At 36.4% G+C, this 23,429-nt stretch overlaps 1 protein-coding gene across 1 annotated transcript; it reads left to right on the top strand.

The window, feature by feature from the left end:
* The first annotated feature begins 290 nt into the window (after nucleotides 1-290).
* Nucleotides 291-13,453, top strand: zgc:136872 (uncharacterized protein LOC678524 homolog). The gene is made up of 22 exons (XM_067480883.1): nucleotides 291-517; nucleotides 1,360-1,606; nucleotides 2,387-2,459; nucleotides 2,542-2,660; nucleotides 3,648-3,781; nucleotides 3,865-4,039; nucleotides 4,983-5,057; nucleotides 5,262-5,347; nucleotides 5,982-6,056; nucleotides 6,503-6,660; nucleotides 6,916-7,073; nucleotides 7,585-7,596; nucleotides 7,681-7,889; nucleotides 8,053-8,092; nucleotides 8,237-8,305; nucleotides 8,670-8,727; nucleotides 8,844-8,905; nucleotides 9,232-9,300; nucleotides 9,418-9,496; nucleotides 10,955-11,071; nucleotides 11,227-11,279; nucleotides 11,403-13,453. Exons 2-22 carry the CDS (start codon nucleotides 1,370-1,372, stop codon nucleotides 11,427-11,429), a joined length of 2,085 nt encoding a protein of 694 aa, XP_067336984.1. The 5' UTR covers nucleotides 291-517; nucleotides 1,360-1,369; the 3' UTR covers nucleotides 11,430-13,453.
* Nucleotides 13,454-23,429: the final 9,976 nt, after the last annotated feature.

The following is a 23,429-nucleotide window of genomic DNA, read 5'->3' as shown; positions in this document are numbered from 1 at the left end:
TTATCTTGGGTTTGATGTTTGAAATAATTTCACAAATATATTCTGCACCATTTTTGATCTTATTTAGGTTCATAAATACGAATCACAAATGCTCACTGGGAATTCAAAGAAATAAGCCTGGCTTAGTCATAGTATCAAACCTTTTGTAAACACTGCAACCAACAGCTTGAGGGGGTGCAGTGGGTGAGCCAAATGGCTCCTTAACTTTATGTCAACATTAATCATTAACCAATGCGGTGAAGATAAACGTGCATAAACCAACCACTTAAAGCTTGTTCCTGATCATAAAAAAATGTACTCATTTACTCAGTCTGTCCTACTGTAACCATCTGACATAAGAGTGCGCGTCAATTGACCACAAGTGGGGTTTACGTGAAGTTATATGATCTTAGGACACCAACCAACGCTCGCAGCCATAGGTAATTCCAGGCATTATTTAAGAGGCGAAGCTTCTCCACTCAGCCGATTTAGCCACCCTCCCTACAACACTACACATTTTCTCTCTCGAGCTGGTGAGGTAAGATCTTCAATTTTGCATATACAGCTTTTTGCTGTAGGAAAATAAGCACATCATGATAAAACATTCTATTATGTACGCTACAAAGTTGTCTGTACGATAGATATGGTGCTGTACTCTTTATTGATGATTTGGAACTTCCTGCATACATTAAAAAAATAAAAAATAAAACCTATAAAACCTGAAAAATGTGTTTACAATTACAGGAAGAATATTTTATCTCACTCTGTGACTGATATAGTTGGGCGATAATTTGGGGATAAACCTGGAGAACAAAGCAAATCCAGGATTGGTTGCTCAGTGCTGTGATAAATAAAGTGAATCTTACACTATTGCTTTTACAATCAGCGGGTAAAGTTTTAAACAGTAAAAATCTTTCACATGAATTCATGTCTTATTTCTGGTCGACAATCCTTCTCAATGTAAGAGAGCTCCAGGGGTCTGTTAAATATCTTGTGCCTGTACATAATATTATTAGTTCAGATGAATACTACTTTTGTGTATATTTAAAAAATGAAGCTATTATTATTATTTTGTTTGTGCATTTGATAGGTAATAACACTATATATTTGTCTTATCATATCAGTAAATCATATCAGGTTTGTAGACTAATGCTAGAGTTGATATCATTTGCAGTCACTTTACCTGAACCCTCACTGTCAACACTTGTTAACTGGGATATTGTTTTTAAACTGCACGAGAACATTTTCCCCTCTATGTTTTTTTTTTTTGCCTTTATTTTTAGCTATTGATAAATAAAGGTCCAGATCTCTCCAGATTTTCTTACTCATCTATATTTATTTCATATGCTAAATTGTTGGAAATTTTCTGTTGTGTTTCAGAACCGCAGCAATGCCTGCCCCCGGTGTATGTCTGAACATCATAGAAGCTCGTCACAAGCGAGATGGTTATGGTACCATTAACAACCCTGATTGGATCTTCAACCAAGACTACCACAAACTCAGAGAACATTGTCTCAGGCAAAGAGTAAATTACATAGACGACATGTTTCCGCCTGACGAGAGGTCCATCGGTGAGGGGATACTGAGCCCTTCTGATGTGGCCAGCATAGTGTGGCTGAGACCGGATGTGAGTGTTTTGATAAAGTGAAACCACTAAAGAGATGCCATATCATGCCAAAGGTTAAGATTACAATCTGCAGTTGAGTCTTGCAGCAATCCATGTGTAGCACTATCACCGCACAAGGTTTTTTTGTTCCGTGAGGCACTTGTGATACTAAATCCACTTGTCAGACACCTCTCATGCCTCTCTTGCTGTTCTGATGGCGTGTTTAGATGTTAGATATTTCAGCTTTATTAACAAACAACAGCAACACAAGGAACTATAGAACTAAACAATAACAAGTCAGATGACTCAAAGCTTCGAAAGGTTCCAAGAAGGTGATTCTGATCCATTGTTTTCCACTGAAAAAAAGCAGAATTTAGCAGCAACCAACTATTTTTAACAGTTATAAATATTTATAGTATTGTGTTCTAGACACTGTGGCTTTATAAAGTATCACTATATGGCTGCTAAAATATTTAGTAAATCATAATAAAAATAATTTGGCCGCTGGTGAAAAAAACTACTATCCAAAACTACTATGTCAAAACATGTTATCTGTTGGAGTCTATGGTCCACCATTATTGGGGAAAAAGTGTTCCTAATATATGTTCCATATATATGTTTTATAGGTCTTTTACATATAAATTACACATAAATGTAAAACATTTATATGTAGACAGACTGTAGGTATATAGATAGACAGATACATACATACATACTAATACAGGCTTTAAACGTCAACTCAGCCATATCATTTAATAGTTATATTGTTTTTAGCAGGTTTTAATGTTCCCTTTTTTGCAGAAAATTGCTCCTAATCCATCCTTTGTACTTGATGGGATCTCCAGGTTTGACTTTGGTCAAGGGAATTTTCTTGGTATGGAAATTTCTTTCTTTATAATATTGTTCTGTTATACTAATGTTTCCTTCTGACACTTCAATAAATATGTTTTACTCAGGAAACTGCTGGTTTCTTGCATCTATCGGAGCTCTGACATTCCAGAGACATGTCCTTGAGCAAGTTGTCCCTCTTGAGCAAACATTCAATGACAACTACTGTGGGTTGTTTCACTTCAAGGTAAATGTTTTTTACTTTCATATTTTCACTGATTATTTATTGTTCTGTTCTGAGTACTTAATGTCACAGAATACTATTATTATTATTCATGAAGGGGCAATTACACAATTTTTATTGCGGTGGATGTTCCACAATGACATACTACTACTAGCGGGCGACTGTGGCGCAGAAAGGTAGAGCGGTTGTCCACCAATTTCACAGTTGTTGGTTCAATCCCCGGCTCCTCTGGTCACATGTCAAAGGGTCCTTGAGCAAGACACTGAACCCCAACTTAGTTGCTCCCGGTGAGTGTTGGCCAGCTGCATAGCAGCTCCCCCATCGTTGTATGAATGTGTGTGTGATTGTGAGTGTGAATGGTTAAATAAGAAGCAGTGTAAAGCGCTTTGAGTGCCAATAGGTAGAAAAGCGCTATATAAGTGCAGACCATTTACTAATAATAATAATAATTATTATTATTATTAATATTATTATTATATTCTCTTTAATAGCTGTTCTGGAGCTTTTTATCATATTGTCAGTGCTTCATCAGCATGGTTATCAGGTACTGTTGAGGTGAAATTAGCAATTAGTTTTTTAGGTTCAGGAATAAACTAAAGAATAAAAATCAGTAACTCTGACAGATTTACAGCAAAGTCAGTTACCTGAGTGACGGCAAATTAGAACTGAAAGACGGGAAACTAACACAGTGAGTAGCAGCAGTCTTTGAGTTGTACCCTATAACTAGCCATCACCTCCAAAATATTATAAACTTTATCGAACACAAAGAAAAGTTCTGGACTGTTGAGATGTGGAAAACACAGCATTTTGTCAGTTCATATTTCTCTGATGTCACAATTTTCATAAGATTAGTGTTTTTAATGTTTAAAGTACTTCAGGGCTTTGTATTCTATTTTCATGTTTAATGTGTCATGTCATTTCTCAGTAAAATTATAAATTTCTAAAATTATATAAAAGTATAATTTCCTTTTTTTTGGGGCAACCATTTAGTTCTGGAGATTTGGAAAATGGGTGGATGTTGTCATTGATGACAAGCTACCAACAATCAATGGCAGACTAATCTTTGTCCACTCTAAAGATCCAAATGAGTTCTGGCCTGCTTTGCTGGAGAAAGCCTATGCTAAGTATGAAAACAGTACAACAGTATGTTGTTCCTCACACATAAAGTATGGAATATTATTAATATTATCTCTTCCATCTTTACCAGGGTGTGTGGTTCCTATACTGACATGAATGCTGGAACTCCTGCAGAGGCTATGATGGACTTCACTGGTGGTGTACACGTTTGTATCCAGCTGTCAAATCCTCCTCCAAACTTGTGGCAACTGATGTACAGAGCTGGTAAATCTAAAACACTGATGGGCTGTGGTACACCTCAAGGGGTAAGTAAGTTACCAAACCAAGACTGGTTGATTCTTTCTGCAAAGTGCAAAAATGGACATATTGAATCTTAGGAAATACATCAAGTGAATAGCTACTCTGAAGGTTAAATAAACTTTTATGTCCTGGTCCAATTTTTATGGATGAATACACAGTCCGAAAAAGATTTAAATTTCACTTAGATGAATGTATTGATGGAAGCAATCAAACATCAAATTTGTTGATGGGTGAGAACATGCAGTACATAGATACTGTATTGACTACTTTGTCACATTGTTATAATACATCAGTGTCACCGCCATATCGGACCAGACACGACTGGTCAGAGTACTACAAGTAGGAGCTCCGTTTTTTTAGGATAAAATGGACATTGACATTTGTCAACCAATATGAATGAATTTTTATTTTTATTTATTTATTTTTTGGTCCTTTCATCTTATCCTGTGAGTTCAGGGTCACCACAGTGGATCATTGTCCACATGTTGATTTGCCACAGTTTTTACACTGGATGCCCTTCCTGACGCAACCCTCCCCAATTTCTACCGGGCTTGGGACCAGCACTGCTCAGCTGGGGAGGGGAATGGGCTGTTAGGGGTTCAATGTCCTGGGCATAGATTCTTTGACATATAGCCAGGACCAGGGATCGACCACTGACCCTGTGGCCTGTGGACAACTGCCTTACCAACTACCAACTACCTTGCCAGCTACAGTTGGCTGTAGGCTGTAAATTAACCTGCTAAATGATGAAAGCCATTGAGGGAAACAGTCTAACAAAGGAAGCAAATTTGTCAAACCCTTAAAAAAACGTAGTCTTAAGATGCACCACTTGTTACTGATGTTAGCTGATTGATGTTTGCCAAGAGTATATATAAATGGTTAGAGCTTTGAAATGTTTAACTGTAGATCAGTCATTTTTTATTAATGATCAGTGTCTTTGTGTTGTAGGACACACCCGCAAACAAAGTATTACCAAATGGATTGGTCCAAGGCCATGCCTACACAGTCACAGGTGTCAAACAGGTAAGAATTACACCTACAGTAAAATAACTTTGGAATTAAAAGTAAATCTGTAACACCACAACAGTGACCTTTCACATATATAACAGTTATCAGTAAACTTTAAGTTTCTATTTAGCCCTGTCTTTGCAAATTATTTTTCAATAATTTATGGCGTTCTTACAATCACGGTGCTTTCACAATGATGCTGTGATAATTGCTGGACAGGTGTTGAGCCGAGGGAAACTTGTAAGCCTGGTGCGTTTGTGGAACCCATGGGGCCATGGAGAATGGAACGGAGACTGGAGTGATCAGTGAGAACAACTTCCATTTCTTTTTGTACTGTATATTACTGGCTGACTAAATCCTTTTTTGCCCCATTGTATATTGAAGTCAGTTTAAAATTAAGATGACACACAAAAACACATTTCTTATGAACCCATTTCCCCACATTCTACATGTTACTATAGCTGAAAAAACTAAAACTAAAAACATTAAACTGAAAAATTAAAACAAAACATGGATGGATGAACACATCCAATCTTTCAATAGAGGCTTTAAGGAAACTGCAAGTATCACAAAGAACCATGCAGTATAATACTTGTAAAGTAGCTAAAGGTTTGAAGCGCTTTGTTATCCTGCACATGTGACCAGGGTGAAAATGAAAGTAAAGATTTGCACTTCTGAAAGACCCACATCTAGATTGTACATGCATTATAGGAATGGATACCAGACGTCATCAATCAAAATTCATACGAGGAATCACTATGGTTTAGAACAGCAGCCACCCTGTTTCATTTAGATTCATTTAAAAATGCAAAATCCTTTCAGAGGTGACCAGATAATCAGATTTTTCACTGAATATTTAAACAGATATAATGAAGCCAAACTTACTGACCAAACAGCTGTAAACAAGATATTGTTTCTTGTCTTACTTTAATGATTAAGGTCATCGCTATGGCAAACTGTAAGTGCTGAGGAACGTGAGATATGCCGTACTCTGGGTGATGATGGAGAGTTTTGGTAAGTTTGAAAATTTGAAAATAATTTGAAAATAATTTACAATGTACAACTACATTGTACATTATTAATACCATGTTATTATCTATTATTAAACTGTAATATATTGTAAACACTGAAGGGGCCTTATAGGGGCATATTTTGGAGTAGAAACATATTTCAGAAACAAAGTACCTCATGGAATTAATACCTACACAGTTATAAACTCTTTCCGAGTTACCATTGTTTTTTTACATTCAATGTGTAAAATGAAGGTAGCATATTTTTCATGTGCACATCTTATTCCAATCACTTACAAATTTATTAGAAATCAGAAAAAACTAACTCTTACCAATCTAATATAGTACTTTTGTGTTTTACTTTAAAGTACTGTATATATTTTTTCATATTTTCACCATCAGAGGCAGAAGAAAAATAATGTTATCAAAATTTGCCTCTCATTCCAACAGGATGACCATCGAAGACTTCTGTAAGTACTATGTGGATCTTGACATCTGCGGCTTGAGTCCAGACTTTCTTGATGGAAACTCTACTGCTCACTGGAAAACCTCTATGTATGAGGGCAGATGGGTTGCAGGGACCACTGCTGGAGGATGCACAAATAATAGTAAGTAATATCAAGCAGCTACTTTATGTTCTGTGTTCTGGTAAGTTGAGCCCCACAAATTGTTTAAAAAGGTTAAGATGGACCTGGTTTTCGAATCTGAGTCACGAAGCAAAAGCAGGGCTGAATGTAAACCTCTGTGTTCATCTATCTTTGCTTTCACTTTTGTTTTTCAATTTATTTTAACATGAATCTGATTTCATTCTAATACTTAAAATAGCACAGTGCAAGTAAACTTCTTCTCCGTTTGTCTTCCAGGTAGCTTCTGGACTAATCCACAGTATCGGGTCAAGGTTGATGGTCAATATTCAGACAATCACACAGAAAAAAACGTGTTGATATCTCTCATTCAAAAGCCAGACAAGAGGAATAGACGCCTTGTCCAGAATCTTCACATTGGATTCTATGTGTTTGAGGTAAACATTGAGCACAAAGCTCTTCTCTTGTTTCTGTAACAATAAATTGGGTAAATCTACACATCCTATTTTGTTCCAGGTCCAGTGATTAAGCTCATTCCAACAATAGATGAGTACACAGACCTGATTAGGAAGGGACACCATCTTGTGCCTGGCATGATAATTCACTTGTATGATTTCACACCTGTTTCAGAATAATTGTGATTTGTAGGAATTTTTAAAATAATAAATGAAGAATTGAAGCAGATTACTTGGGTTCAGAAGCCTTTTGACATTTCACGAGTAACAGATCAGCAAATGTCTCATGTTTTTAAGGACTCTATTCTTATTAAATGAGCAATGGTTTCTATAAAACCGAAAGGTCACACTATAAATGGATAATTGAGGTTAAAGTCCACACAACCAGTTTGTCAGTTGGACGATAGTCGGATAATAAGTCAGGTTCAGAGACTGCCTATCATTTTTATTTTTTTCCCCAACATGAACTCATCATCCACGGATTTCTCTGCAGGTGACTGAACAAGTAAGTAATTCACATTGTGCAGCTCTTTTAAATCATACAAACTGAACAGAACAAAAACACATTTTCTCTTTAATATTATTACAGTATAAGCAGCAGAAGTGGAAGCTACCAGCCACTTTCTTCAACACCCATACACCTGTGGCCCAAACTAAACTCTTAATGAATGCACGTGAGGTGATGGAGCTCCTTGTGCTAAAGCCTGGTGATTACCTGATTGTCCCATCCACCTACAATCCCAATGAGATGGCCTCCTTCATCCTGACCATCTACTCCAAAGCAGAGACCCATGGATAGTACGTCACTCTCACTCTCTCACCACCATTACCTCTCAATAAACACAGTGTCAAACACACAGATGAACAATCAGCATTTTGTTTGTGTCACAATATACTAAAGTTTTATATTAAGAAAAAAAACCTCATTAATCTCATGTGGAATGTTGGTCTTTGCCCACAGTGAAAATTCAGGTGACCATAGACATGATGAAGTTAAGAAGGTGCACAATAATTTATAATATTCTTATATCATAATTATGCTACATTATCTAATTTATGTTTACCATTATGTTATGAAATTTGTTTAGTCAACTGTGGTTCATTACGGGTCACATTCCTTTCTAACTATTTCATCTACTTCTCAGCTCAGCCATTTCCAAAATACAAACGTTGATGAAAAAAGGAGAAAACTTTTCCGTCAGTACTCTGACAAGGTAATTTCACACAAACAATTCCCTAGTTAAATTGCACCCCTTATTTTTAAAAAATGTTTCCACGTTTTGGAATGACTACCATTTCCACTTTGACTAAGCAGCAACACTGAATATTTTTACAAGAACAACACTCTTTTGATTTTACAGCCCTCGGCTCTATTATTTTAGTTTTCTCTTACTGCTTACAGCCTTTTCCCCTAATCAAAGCTCTTAAAAGTCACTGTTTACTACTGGCCAGCATCAAACAGCAGAAAAACAAGGTTAATATCTAAATGTCAAACTTAGCATTTCGTATCTAAAGAAGAAGATACAGGTAAATACTGTATATGTTCAACTTTTCATATTATTTTTCTTTCATTTCTAGTTTGAGGAAGTTGATGCTGAGCAGCTCCAGAGACTTCTGAATGAAAGTATCCTGAAAGGTTTGGACTGCAAACGTCTAACAGGCTTGACAAACAGCTGAAATACATTGTAATACAGTTTTAAAAGCATTATAATATTGTTATACCTCTGGTGCACATGTTTCTGCTTTATTTAGGAGACCTAAAATCTGGAGGCTTCCACATTGATGTCTGTCGCAGCATGGTCGCTCTGATGGATGTATCCTGCTGTGACGTTAAATGTGATTTAGTAACTGTAAATAAAGATTAAACCTTTTTTTCCCCTCATTTTTCACTATTGAAAATGTCTGTCAGTGTCTGTAGTTAGACAAATATATATATAATATGTCTTAACAACAAAGGCCTAACCTAATTCAAATACGATAGAACTACATCAAATGTAATTTTGATTGAATTGATTCAACTTTTCTAAGCCTAACTAAATGTAAAATTATACATTTTAGAAAAGAAAAAAACATAAAAACTGGATGAAAAAAAAAACCCATAATCAGATTCTTATGTTCCCTTAATGTTACCTTAAAAAAGACATCAATCACTGGCAAACTTAACAGTGAGGAGTTTGTCCGTCTGTGGAGGAAGGTCATCACCTACAAGGTAAATTGATTCGAGTCAAGGTTTTTTTTCATATATATAACATTTACATACGTTTTTATATAGCAGTCATTAAGGATGATTTTCTTGCTCAGTGTTGGTGTTTCATTCTTTTTTCAGGACATATTCTTCCGCACTGATGTTTCACGAACAGGAACGCTGTCACTAAGTGAGCTAAGGAATGCATTCGTAGTTGCAGGTAGACCAGCTCCGAACTTATTATGTACTCTCCATTATAATTTTTTAAAAACAGTGTACAGCAGCGTTGAAGTTCTGCAAACCCCAACCTCCAAAAATAACTGAACAACTGAATGTGTAATTGTGTATTTGTTAATTGGTGGCTCTAATAAGCATCCAGGATAGAAATCTCTAGAGATAAAAATACAAAGTTTAAAAAGGATTGTTAAATAAGTGTTTAAATGTGGTCAAGTGACTGCACATTGTTTGAAAACCACTAAGTGTAGTTCATGATAATTACTTGATCAAGTTCATCTGCTGGAAAGGAAGATGCAGGATGTCACCTTGGGGATCAGGGAATTCATGATGTGCAGTTCTGAACCTTTCCCCAGAGTTTTATTGACAAAAAAAAAGTCACTGTTTCTCGCAAAGGTTAGGTAAATTAAGAAGTGCACGTATAAGTGATTGATGATGTCATCAACGATATCACACAACTGCCTGTGAAGTGTTTGCCTTTAAAGTTTGCCTAGTCAGTTGTCAGAGAAGCAATGTTTTATCTAAAGCTACTGGTGCTACAAGGTCGGTCGGTGGGGGTGGGGTGGGGAAGTGATGCTGTGGAAGTAACACTGTTTCTTACTGTGTTCTATGGAATTATTTTGAGAAGTGTTTTCTGTGGAAATACTTCAGATTAAATGTGGTACGTACAATTCAATACATGTTCAGTGTGTGTCATACACTGAACATGATAGGACTGATAGGACTTTGCTTTGATGTTTTCTCTTAGACTTAGATTTTTGCTGCCTTGTACCTCACTTGTAAGTCACTTTGGATAAAAGCTTCTGCTAAATGTAAATGTAAAAATGTAAAATGTAAATGTAGGTTGTCTGTAGTTGTGAGTGTAAATGGTTGTTTGATTTTAGTCCTGTGACTCTGAAAGTTCCATCCTCCCACCCCCATACTTTAAGATTAGGTAGTAAAGATAGATGGCATTACCCTCTGAGTTGGTACTTGTGAAGAGCCATGAGACCTCTGGTGGTTGTTGGTGGTGGTGTTTGTGAGACAAGATAGAACAATGAAGAAAAGGACCATATAAATGAAACGAGATTCAATTAAATTTTACTGTGATTAGAAGAATGGGATGAGGTAGGTGGTAGAAAAGGGACAGGCTGGATCAGAGAGGTGTAAAGAAATCTGGCTCAGACTCATTGGCCTACAGGAAACATCCATAATGATAAATTCAGGAAAGAGCAGTGTCTGTCATGACAGGTGCTAAAGAGACTGTGGCTTGATTTGTAATTTATATTTTGTAAATATTACAGGCATTTGCTGAATCTCAGTCCAAGAGCAAAAAATAAAAAAATAAAAGGTCAAATGTCTGCGTGTTTGTGTATATTTGACCCTGTCATTCATTTGTGAATAGTTATTTTACAACAGAGAACTGAATTCAATTCTGAACTGTTTTAATATGAATGTTTGTCAGGAGTGAAGATTAGTGATGACATGCTGAATTTGATGGCTCTACGCTACGGTGCCTCCTCTGGACACATGACACTAGAGAGCTTCATCAGTCTAGTCCTTCGCTTGGACTGCATGCACAGTGAGTGAAAGAAAGAGCTACTAACAATGTCTTGAATAGGTTCATTAAACCAAATAAGCTGAAGAATATTCGGGTACTGAAGGTTTTCCTACAGTAACAGTGGGAGACAACACACATTTACTGTTGTTTAATGTGATATTTGTGTTTCTCAACAGAAATCTTTAAACAACTGTCTGAGGGAGGTTCCATCACTCTCAGAGAGTCTGAGGTAACAAAACTTATTGTAGCCAAAAGTTCATGGTTAACGTTTCACACAAATGGAAAATCTGATTTGAGATAGGATTTGTTTTCTTAGTTATCTTTTACAGCATGTGGTGTGTTTTCTTTTCAGTGGATGTGTATTTCTATGTACACTTAACCTCGTGGGAAAGATCACAATACAACTGGAATCCCAGGAGCAGAGATCTCAAAGGAGTGGTTTCTTTTTTTTTATCCAAACTGCATAATGAATAAAACACCAATGAGCCTTCACACTATGGAACTATAAAGTGAAGGGCTTTTCTTTTTTTTTTGTAACACTGTATTTGCATTGCAACTAATATTATTTTGAACAAAATAACATAAGCAAATGCTCACGCGAAGAGCGATGTTTTTTTCTTTGGTTTTGTTTTTGTTAGGCCTTTATCTTGTGATAATTAGCTTGTTGTTGCTTCCATAGACCACAACTAATGCCTAATCCTTCTAAGTTTGTGAAGTAAAAATGTGATTTTCCTATGGTTCTGCAGTAAATAGTTTAGCTTTTACAAAGGATACTTTTTAAAAGTGATGTTACAGATTACTAGTTGCCCAGTTATACATATTATAAGTAATGTAACTACAAGTTCTAACTTCAGATGGAAAGAAATGTTCTTGTGCTATGAGATATACGCCCGCCTTTGGCATGGTCAGGTGGCCACGCTACAGTTCCTGAGCAATGCACATTTATTCGGTTGTCAGATATTCTGAAGTGGAACGTTAATCAAGAGCCAGTCAAAAATCGACTAATGCCAAATAATTGTATTACTGAGCAGCAAAAAGATTCAAAGCCACAGAATGAATGTTATATTTTACATATGACATTTTACAGTGAAGAATATATTTTACATTCTATATGTAACATGGATATAAAGCTATAGTATGATATGTTCTATATATCCATATAATATATCATTCTATATGTAACATCTTTGACATCTTTGACAACATTTTGATTAGTTGATTAGTTTGAAATAATAATTAACTACTGATTGATTGCTGTTGAGAAGGAATGAGATTTTTTAAATCACTTGTGCTTTAAATAATAAAAGCACTATAGTAACAGTTGTGGTGAATATCTATACTCTCTATACCGTTCAGCAGATATTTTTAATGGGGTAAACATTTTGCTTGTTATTATTTTGCTTGATATTATTTTGAATATCTTTATGTTCTGCCCACGGAGACACAAGTCTCCTCATTTATGAGTATACGTTTATTAATTAAAACAATAAAATACAGTTCATAATCCTTTAAAAGCTGTATCTTTCATGCACTATTAATACTGATTAACCATAACTGTTATTATTAGCAGCACCAATTTAAAAATAGATGCAATAGTTGCAGATTAATCCATATCACTACTTAAAATATATTACTTTGATTCCTGTGATTGTTCAATAATACAGTCAAGATAAAGAAGAAAAATGAAGCAAAATGTTTGCCATTTTCATTAGACTAAAATAAATAACATAACAACTAATATGAATAAATCACACACATAAATAGAAACTTGGCAACATAACTGAGTAAAAAATGCGTTTTTTTTTTCTTGACATTATTCACAGATGGAAAATATTAATAACAATTAAATTTGTTATTCAGGATTAATCGCAGACTATTTATAATTGCAATTCATCACAAATTCATCACCAAGTTTTATCTACTCAGAATTTAATGTCATTTTTTTTAAGTTTTAATACTTGGGATAAAAGTGGACAAATGCTGATGTACAGACTTGGTGAAGTTAAGAAGCTGTCAACTGGTAAATGGTAAAGTCACATATAATGTGTCTGTTATTCCTTTAGAATAAAGATTAGTCCTGATGTAATCCCTGGGGAACGTTTAAAATTATTTTAGACATTAGTCATTATCATAGACTCATCCTTTTTTCTTGGTTCTTGGTCAACTGACAGAGGGAGGGGGGTTAGTGTAGTGTGGATGTTGCTAATAGACTCCACCAGTTATTAAGTTATGTGACAAATCAGGCTAAAAGGTTAGCACTTACAGACAGCTATTGTTTTAGCATATTTTTAGCAATTTGAAAATCTCACACAAGCAATTACAGTGGACAGAGCAGACATTATCTTTTCATCTTTATTCTTGTTTGACAGGTGTTAGAATAAATTACTTTTAGTGGCTTTTTATCAAGTTGTATTTGCATGTTACAATACAATAAAAGTGTGTGTGTGTGTGTTTTAGATTTCTGCATAAATTGGTCATGTAATGTAAACTTCCAAATATGAATGTTTCATATATTTATTGAACACACCCAATAACCATAAAAAGTGATGGTGGAAAATGTAATGGCAACAGTTTTTTTAATAACTGGTTGAACAAGTTTTGGCAGCAATAACCTCAAAAGAAATGTTCTACAATGCACAATGTTCGGTAGAGTTCCTGGACCATTTATCCTCATAGAACTGCTTCAGCTCCAACACATTCTTAGGAAGTCTTGAAAAGGTCTTGATGTCCACACCATCTGTCCAAATGGCAAATTTTCTCCAAAACCATTCCATAGTAAATTTTCTGTAATTTTTTTGGGTCACGTGCTGCTCCATCAACCAGTTTCTAGGACACCTTGATAGACACCTTGATGTCCTGCCATGGACACCATGCCTGTTCCATGTTTTACGTATCGTTGACTCATGAGCAGACATGTTCACCAACTCAAATGACTCTTTCAAGCATTTGATTTTCACTCTAAACTTTTCTATTTTTTACCTCACTGACCAATCTGCATTGTGGGTATGGAGAGTAGTGCAGTACCCAGTCATCTCCCTTCATAGACAATATGTTAAATTACTCTGTAAGCCTCTCCAGCTACATGCAAGTCAACAACTCATGAGTCTTTTTGTGTGATGTAAGGTTCACATCCATTTATACCGCCCGTAAAAAGCACACTGACACCGTTTAATTGATTTAGAGATGTTTTTACATTTAAACCCTGCAGCAGACAACTATGGATATATATATGAATGCACTGGCGCCCTCCTCAGGTAAACCTGTGCAATCTAATGTAATCCAATATACCAGCTCTGCAAACTTTACTTTACAAGGTTATAATTTCCTAGTGTTTAAGTTGAAACTGTCAGAAATAATTCGACTTTGTGTTTATTATTAAGGTCATAGTGGTTAGGAGAGTCATTCTGCATGATACTGCTTTGACCACCCTATTTATATTGAATGAGGGTGCCAGAATATTAGAACCACTTCTTAATGAAATGAACTCAGTTGAAATGTACTCTACTTTTATTTTATGTTTCTGCTTTAGAGAAATTGTTTCTACATATATTAAACTGTCCTGTATCATTTATTGTTTTGTAAAGCTCTTTTTTGTTTCAAATAAATCATCCAAATCAAAGCATCCAACAGTTGTGTTTAGTTTTTTTGAATTATGTGGAGTTTTATTTTTCATGTCACCCCAGTGGGACGTGTTTATGTGATATATTGTTTTATTAGTGTGTGGCTTTTAAGAACGGCTTAAGAACTTTAATTTTGACATTTAACAATTGTTAAATATATTTCACAGGATGGTGCAAATTACTAAAGATGTTCTCCAGCTGTTAAATTGAATTAGGATGATAAGTGAATATGGCACAGTGGCACCTAGGACATTTTTCACCAGCTGCCACTGGTTGGTATGTGGAGCATTTGCAAAGGAAACAAATCCTCGCTGCGTACATAATATGTCCCCATGAGCCTGAACAAGATAAGGGGTATAGATAATGGATGGATGGATGTAATGCATTGATTAAGCTGGCTGCAATTGCAAGGCTGTAAAGATGTAGTTATTAACAGATTAATATCAAAATGGTATTGGACATCTCATTTAACTTTAGCAAGGAACAAATATGCATATTGTCTTTAAAAATAAGGCTATTCCTGTGAGTTTTGCATTAAAAAAATCTTATACATACTTTATTTATTGTATTGTGTCAAAAAAAAAAACTTTCATTATCAACTTATTAAAGAGCAGCTACAGTGATCACATTAGGTTCGTGGCTCTGCAAAGTACATCCAAGTTGCTGTTCTTGGTTGACAGTTGCTTGGTTGACATCTGACAGAATAGAAAGGGAATCTAAATATTAGAGAAGAGAATTGTGAGCGACAAAGAAACAACTGGAAAGACAGGTAACATGCTTGCTTACCTACAGTGGGCTTGATTCAATTGTAAAAGGCAGTGGGAATTTCACATAGTGAGCTGAAGGAAGCATTGTTGATTCCGTACAGAATGAGCTTCTGCTCAGATGAACACGATGTCAGATTCAAAGGGTTGGCATTACTGAAGAGTTACAAGAGGAAAATAACATACATTGTTAAGTCTGCATCATCACATACGGTGGCCCTGCTTGGCCATCGTTGAGCTATGAGCTAAGACGCACCTGAAACTATCTGTGCTGATGGTCAGTGTGCTGGTGTCCAATGAGCACAGGTAGGAGCCAATAATGTTCAGCTCAGTGCTGCCAGTTCCCAGAAGTATTTAGGTACTTGGTGATGAAGAAAACATCTTCAGTGAGAAAATGTACAGTATACGGGTATGAATATCTGTTAAAATATTTTTATAGGGCGGCTTTTAGACTCCCATGGCCCATCCTGAGGATTCCTGAGTGATGTCAAAGTGTCTGTTTTGGTGATGTTACACTTGGAGATGTCATCAAGTGATAAAGCACTGAATAAAGCGCCTGGACTACATTATCAGTTACACCAGATGTGAAGGCCTGGAAGAATAGAGAATGTAATAATATATTTTTGTAGTAAAATAAAATTTATGGGAAAAAATAGATGTAAAGGTATCAAAATATGAAACAACCACTTTAACCATGATATGTAATATCATGTCTGCAGTTAGATGTTTACCTCTTAATTTATTAATTTATTTATATATAGTAAACATAAACTACTATGTCATACAACTATGTTTAAAACAATGTAAAATAAGGTCTGCTATGTTCTTGTAATTTTATTGCCTGTTCAGTACACAGGTTTCTGGATGTTCTCTGAATATTATTTTCTTATAGCCAAAGGGGAAGGAACCATCACTAACTGGGAGTTGAATGATGTTGCCCACAGTGTAGCCTTGTGAATAATTATGAGAGAAAAAACGTTTAATGTGGATGGTGTCACACAAATTCAGCAGCCTGTATTGACTGTTTTTAATTAATTATTCTTCCTACTGACATAATCATGAAATCAATCGCTATGTCTATAACACATTAGAAAACAGTAAAAAGTACTCATAATCATTACTTGAACCCAAGGTGATCTCTCCAAGTTGCTAATACATCTTGACATTTCTTGAACAAGCTAGAATCAATTATTGTTTGGCATTTGTGCCTAAAAATCATTCTATAAAGAATATGTACTGTAGCTTTAAAAGATGAAAGAATGGAATTCTACTCTTTATAAAATAAAAAGTTTTTAAGCAATATATTACCTGCATACCCATATTGGTGAGAGGTCTTTGAATATTACAATATATCAAAAACATTATATTTTCCATAATTTTATCGACAGCCTAAACTATTATTTCACTTGTTTTAGCTCCAGTATCAGTAACTGCTTATAAATAAAGACATAAAATCTTTACCTGCTCCTCATTTTATCTTGAGAGCACCGACTTCCTTAAACAGCGCCTTGAGCTTCGCCTTGTCTGTATTTGTTTGCCTCAGATAAGGCATAAGGTACTGAGGAATGTGCTCTTTGTTGTCTGCAAATAACAGATTCCAGAAATAGGTAAGTTATATGTTATTTCAGTATTTTGGTGTAATATAAGTGACTCAATCAAGAAACAGATGAAAATAAAATACATACATTTGGGAATTACCCCCAGATTTTTCTTGTTAAATATAAAGTGAGGATCCCAAGGTTCTCCAGAGTTTGTAGGTTCCAGTTGCTAACATTACTGAGAGCAGAAGGTAATATTCGTAATCTAGTTTGCTCCCCACAAAGTGGGCCTTATCAGGATGCAAAATTTGGTTTGATGATTTATTTATTTATTTTTTATTTTTTGTCCTTTCGATTTATCCCGTGAGTTCAGGGTCGCTACAGCGGATCATTGTCCACATGATGATTTAGCACAGTTTTTTTACGCCGGATGCCCTTCCTGATGCAACCCTCCCCAATTTCTACCTGGCTTGGACCAGCACTACACAGCTGGGGAGGGCGATGGACTGTTGGGGGTTCAGTGTCTTGCCCAGAGACACTTCGACACATAGCCGGGACCGGGGATCAAACCACTGTGGTCTATGGATGACTGCCTTACCAACTGAGCTATAGCCGCCCCCTAATGTCTATATAAAAGGTGGTAATGATGTGTTAATGATATAATGTTGTATTTATTGTAACACAATGACAGTGTAAGGCTTCAATCTTCTTACAGCCACAACAGAAACACAGTTTATGTGGGGTCAAGTACCTACCTGTTATGTATTGGAAATCCCTCTAGTGCATTTAAAGGTTTTTGCTAGGAATATACCATATCTATGTTAATGCTATTTTTTATGATAAACCACAATTTTATTTGCACTCACCAAACAGGTCCTGGCTTCACTGAACAGCAGTGGGCCCTTGTTCAAAATGCTGGAGGGCACAGAGGAATCTGCAGCACCAAGTGCAGTAAAATTTGATCTGCAGTTGTCTATACTGTCATCTTTGTTTCTTTCTAAACATACAGAGCAGAAATCAGTAAACAAATGTATATTCTACCAGTGCCACCTTAATATCCATGGAGACAAACTTACTTAAAGTACAGAATTCATTGAGCAGCTTGCACAGGCAAGTCAGCTATAGAAAATGATTAGGAAACAGAATTGAATAGTTACACAAGTTAGTTAATAACACAACACACAGGTTCTTAAATGTATAACTTCAAAGTTCCAATCTAACTTATCTTAAATGAAGTCATACTCTGTACTCATGTGCATGTGAAGCCTTGCAGCACACAAGGAGAAATCCTTCAGGAAATACCAACTGGACTGGTGGGATCTCAGTCGCCAGAGCATCAGGGACATTTATCATTACCTGGGCTGGACTTGGGTCCAAAGATATGAGCTACCAGGGACTTAGATGTATTGAAAATCAAGATTAGAACTCAAAATGACAGTGTTTTTATGTATACACAGGCAAGTTATGTGGTTCTTGTGCCTGTAAAAAGTATTCATCGCGTTGGAAATGTTCACCTTTCATTTGATGTTTTTATTACAGTAAGTATCAAAGTACCACATATCCTCTGTGCTGGCTTTTAGACAACATTTTCTAATACTTCTCATATAGTTTTTGCTCCGATTTGCTCAGAACAAAGTTTTTTTAAAAACACCCAAAGATTTGATACTTGTGACTGGACTGTACTACATGTTCTGATGGAATTAGAAACTGACTTTGTACCTTTGTGACAATGGCCTGTTAGACAACTGTTGGTGCTGCCTGCATATTGAGAACAAAGGTGGCAGTCCGGGAAATGCTGAGTAGCTCAGAAGCTGGAATTTTTTCTGTTGCCTCTGAAGGAACTCCAACAACAAGAGGGCCCAGGGATTCCAGGGACAGGCTGGTGTTGATCTGTTTGATACATTTGCATTTATCAAAGCCATCACTAAAGCTGCACGTGCATGCCTGTGTTGTTTTATATGCAATAAAACCATTCAATCAAATAGAGAAAACTGGTAGGCATGTGCTTAAAAATATATAACATAATACATATTCATAATTTTAAATAATAAAAATAATTATCGGCCAGGTTGAATGGATAGTATGGTCTGTTCCTTAAAGCCTGCAGCAGTCATGGTTCGGACAATTGTGCTGGCCTGCTCCATGTTCCAGGTGCTGACTGTGCTCAGACTAGACAAAGAGGAAACCAGCACTGATGGGGCAACTGAGGTGATTTGGCTTATAGTCAAACCTGAGGAGTCACTGCCAAGAGCCACAGAAGTCTCTGTTGTGATGTTCTGAATGTTGGACGCCAGAGCTGCAATCACCTGAATAAAAAAATACACAGCAGTTATAAAAAAAAATAAAGCATAAGCATAAGCATTTTAAAATTATGACTAAACTATAACTATAACTTGAGTTAATTATATATATATATAACCATTGCATTGTATGTATTGTATACATTGTTATAATATTTAATAACTATTATTGCTTTTTTCTTTTACGTTTTTATTAAAATAATTTTACAATTTTACCATATTGTTTCACTTTTCTTCTTTCTTATTGTCTGTCTTATCTAGATAAGATAAGAAAAGACAGCTAATGACAAGACATATTACAACTTTTTGTGTTATATGTAGTTGTAATGATATGTAATGATATGGAATAAAGTGGAGGAAATCTTGCACAATCATTATCTGCAACACATAGAGCAAAAGCTAAATTTGAGAAACATGTTGAAATTGTGTTTTCAGGTTGACTGGAAAATATAAATTATGTGGAATGTGACATCGGCCAATTGTACATAAAATTTTTTATATAAATAAACATTAAATACAGACATCTACTGGACATGTGCCTACTGTCCAGGATTCTTTTACTAAAAAAACAAGGGAGCATTTACAGATTTTCATTTCAAATTCAATGCTAATAGACACTTGTCAAAGAAGGTTAACTCAGACTTTGTTTCTTCTTAGTAGCTGCTACGTTGGGGTCCTCTGTTCCATTGCAGAAAATCTTCAACCTATTCAAAATGAGTCAGTGTCAATGTGTCAGCTTCATTCAAGGTAAAATATGCTACAATCAGAAGAGCTCAGGAAAAAGTCTGGAAGCCTAGATGAAAAATGACATAAATTTCACATAAATATCTGCATAAACCTTTCTAACAGACCCCTGATCCTCCCAGGAAGTCTTATATATAGTATATAAATCTTTTCTTTTTTTTTACAAAGTACAGGATACTTACTTTGCGAGGCTGAAGGCTGGCTGAAATGCAAAAAGCTGTGAGACGTAGTAGTCAGTTACATCTTTTGAGATTGCTGTGTTGTTAAAGAGCTCCAGGTTGGCTTGGTCCACCAAGAACACTTTACTCTTTGAAAATATACAAAAAAGATATAAGCAAAACTAGATCAATATTATGAATGATAGCCTAAGGACATAATTGAATTAATGAAAGTGATGTACTTGTATCCTTCTACCTTTCTTGACAAGCTTTACTGCTGTAAATGAACCTTATAGAGTGATAAATGTCACAAAACGGCCAATGTAATTGACAAACCAGGAGGTAGAGTTTATTTCTTCATCACTGGCGCTGTAGCATCTGGGTCCAGAATCTATAGGAAAAAGGAAAAGACCAAATATTGCTAAACTACAATTTCTTGAGAAAAAAAAGCTTTAAAAACATTGTTAGACTACATTGCTGGTTGCTAAATAGCTTTAGATGACCAGTACGGATGAGTAGATTTTAAAAGCATTAGTCACACTACCCTGCTGTGATCAGTTGGTGCGAAGGACCTACTGAAGGTAAATCGTTTTTGCTGAAGGAGAAAGTTCCTATTTGCTTTTATTTGGAAGAGTTGAAAAATTATGTAATTTTGAAAAAATTGAATTGTTTTAAGAATCATTATCCAAATATGAAAAAACCTTGAACTCTAATGTCATTTACAGCTGGAGGTACACAGAACTCTTGTAATGTCTTTAAATGATGTAGTTACAAAGGGTACTGCTGAGGTGCTTTGGGTTGGTGTTATGGTGGCATCAGGTTATATCTACACAGAGGTGCTCTGTGCCAGCAGGCAAGGCAGGCAACTGCTCGAGGGCTGGCAAGAGTTAAATTGTGTACAGCATTGACTGATGGCAAAGTTTGCAATGACACTGCCAGTCTCAGACCTCCATAAGAGGACCCCGAATCAAACTCTGTTGCAAGTAGTGCATGACTCAGTGCAAACAAACAGGTCTAATGAAACAACGAAAAACCAGCTGAGGACAAGAGGAGTTATCATTGATGGAAGAAAAAAAAGACGAACAGGAGCAAAATACTGGAAAGTGGAACAGTGGAGATAGTAACTATTAAATATAATAAACTAAATAGCTTTACCGGATCGGTAGGGGCTCGGGTTAACGTCGACCTCCACCGCTGCTGTTGACCTACAGGGTGCCGGTGGGAATTGGGCCAATGTTGGTCAAAAAAGGAAAGGAGTAAGGTGTGTTCGTAGGCAGAGAGAGAAGAGGAAAGCTAAGAGGGTAAGACTGACTGTAGGGAGTTTTAATGTTTATGACTATGAAAGGGAAGGCTAGAGAGTTGATTGACATGATGCAAAGAAGGAAGGTGGATATACTGTGTGTCCAGGAGACCAGGTGGAAAGGCAGCAAGGCTAGAAGCTTAGGATCAGGGTTCAAGTTGTTTTACCATGGGTCAGATGGTTTGAATGTACTAGAGGTGAAAAGAGAATCAGACAGGTTCATGAGTCTGAAGTTGGAAATTGAATGTTCAATGTTGTGAGTGGTTATGTCCCACAGGTAGGATGTGAGTTAGAAGAGAAGGAGAAATTCTGGAGTGAGTTAGATGAAGTGATGCAGAGCATCAACAGAGGTGAGAGAGTGGTGATTGGTGCAGATTTAGATGGACATGTTGGTGAAGGGAACAGATAAACACTTTCTTCCTGAAGAGGCAGGAACATAGGAATTATTGAATTATTCCTTGACATGAATGGTTTGACAAAGTAAGTGAAGACTGCGTGCTGTGTGTTGTTGTCCATGTATGGCCTTTGGCTGCTGAATGCCGATTCAAAAATTTGAGAGAGGACTTTAACATTTAAATGGCCAGGAAACTGCCATTTTTTACCCAGTGGAGTACCATATCACAGATATGCTTACACAGTCTGGTACATATGGCAGCTGAAGTTCTTGACACTAAGGCACAACAGGAAGTTGTCAGATGCAGAGGCCAAAAACGGGTGAATCTTTTTCTGGAACCAGCTGCTGACAACGGCATCTGTCTGTAACTCTGTCTGGCGGAAGTTGGCAATTCTCACTTCAAGAGCATCAAGAGCCTCTGAAAAGGATGGGTTGCTGTTGTCGGGAGCCTTGAATTGGAGAAGATATTTTAGTATGATACAGCATTCAAACAGACAGACAACTATCCCTGAAACTGAGGGATTTCATTTACCGTGCTGGCGAATGACACGAGGGCCTCATCAAGTACAGCAGAGGCTTTTCGAAACGAAAGCTTCCAGACCTCTACAGGGTATGTCAGTTGGGTTTCCAGTGAGCATTTCAGCATTGATGCCAAGCTGTTTGGCGTTAGATATGTAGCCCTGGGTAAAAAACAGGACAAGAAATAATGTAAACACTCTCAGAGCTTAGGATGGTAGTTTAGAAAAAGTGTAGTCTAGTCTTTCTATCTAGAACTTACAGCTTACACAAAACAGTCTTACTGACGAGCAGGCATGCTGAATGATGGTAAAATTGCACAGATTTTGAAAGGAATTGCCACTGGACAGGGTTTGTTTGATTTGTAAGCTGGGAAAAAACGAAAGAAAACCATCGTCACTTGAGTTAGATTGTCTAAAAAAAAATCAACATATTCAAACTCAGCACCGGACAGAAATGTAAATCCCCCATCTATCGACTGATGAGATTCTCTGTGAAAAGACAATATTTGTGTGTCAGACACTCTGTCATCAGAATGAGATTTTTTGTTAAGACTTACATTCAACCTGGGTTTCCTGACACTGGAGACAAATAAAACATTCTCTTTAGGCTATAACACTATCATCACAGTGGTGGTTACAGGCGTTTCTGATAAAGTTTGTTAGCAGAGCGTTTTGTCTTCTTGAATGACTCTCTGTTTGAGCGCACACCCTGCAAAAGCTCCAGTGGGAGCGATTTCAAACTCTACCGAAGACCAGCAAGTCTGAAGTAAAATAGCAAATTATTATGACTTGTCAGGAGCCACACGTCAACATGAGGCAAACACAAAATGTCGAATGGTGAATGTCAGAAATGTAATCTCTAACATGGATTCATAGGATTCACAGGTGATGTTACAGGGGATCCCCACCAAGCTGCCAGGGTGGAGGTTTGCCATCACAGTAGCCAAATAGACCTGGAACCACAGCTTAAAGTCTGCAGGACCAAATTTTTCATATTCAAGAGCAATGGGTTGCAACGTCAGGTTCAAAATGGTGTCTCACAC

Source organism: Channa argus, chromosome 16 (genome assembly GCF_033026475.1).
Source record: "Channa argus isolate prfri chromosome 16, Channa argus male v1.0, whole genome shotgun sequence".
Classification (NCBI taxonomy): Eukaryota; Metazoa; Chordata; class Actinopteri; order Anabantiformes; family Channidae; genus Channa; species Channa argus.
Note: the sequence above shows the minus strand (reverse complement) of the source record. Positions and strands in the feature narration are given on the sequence as shown.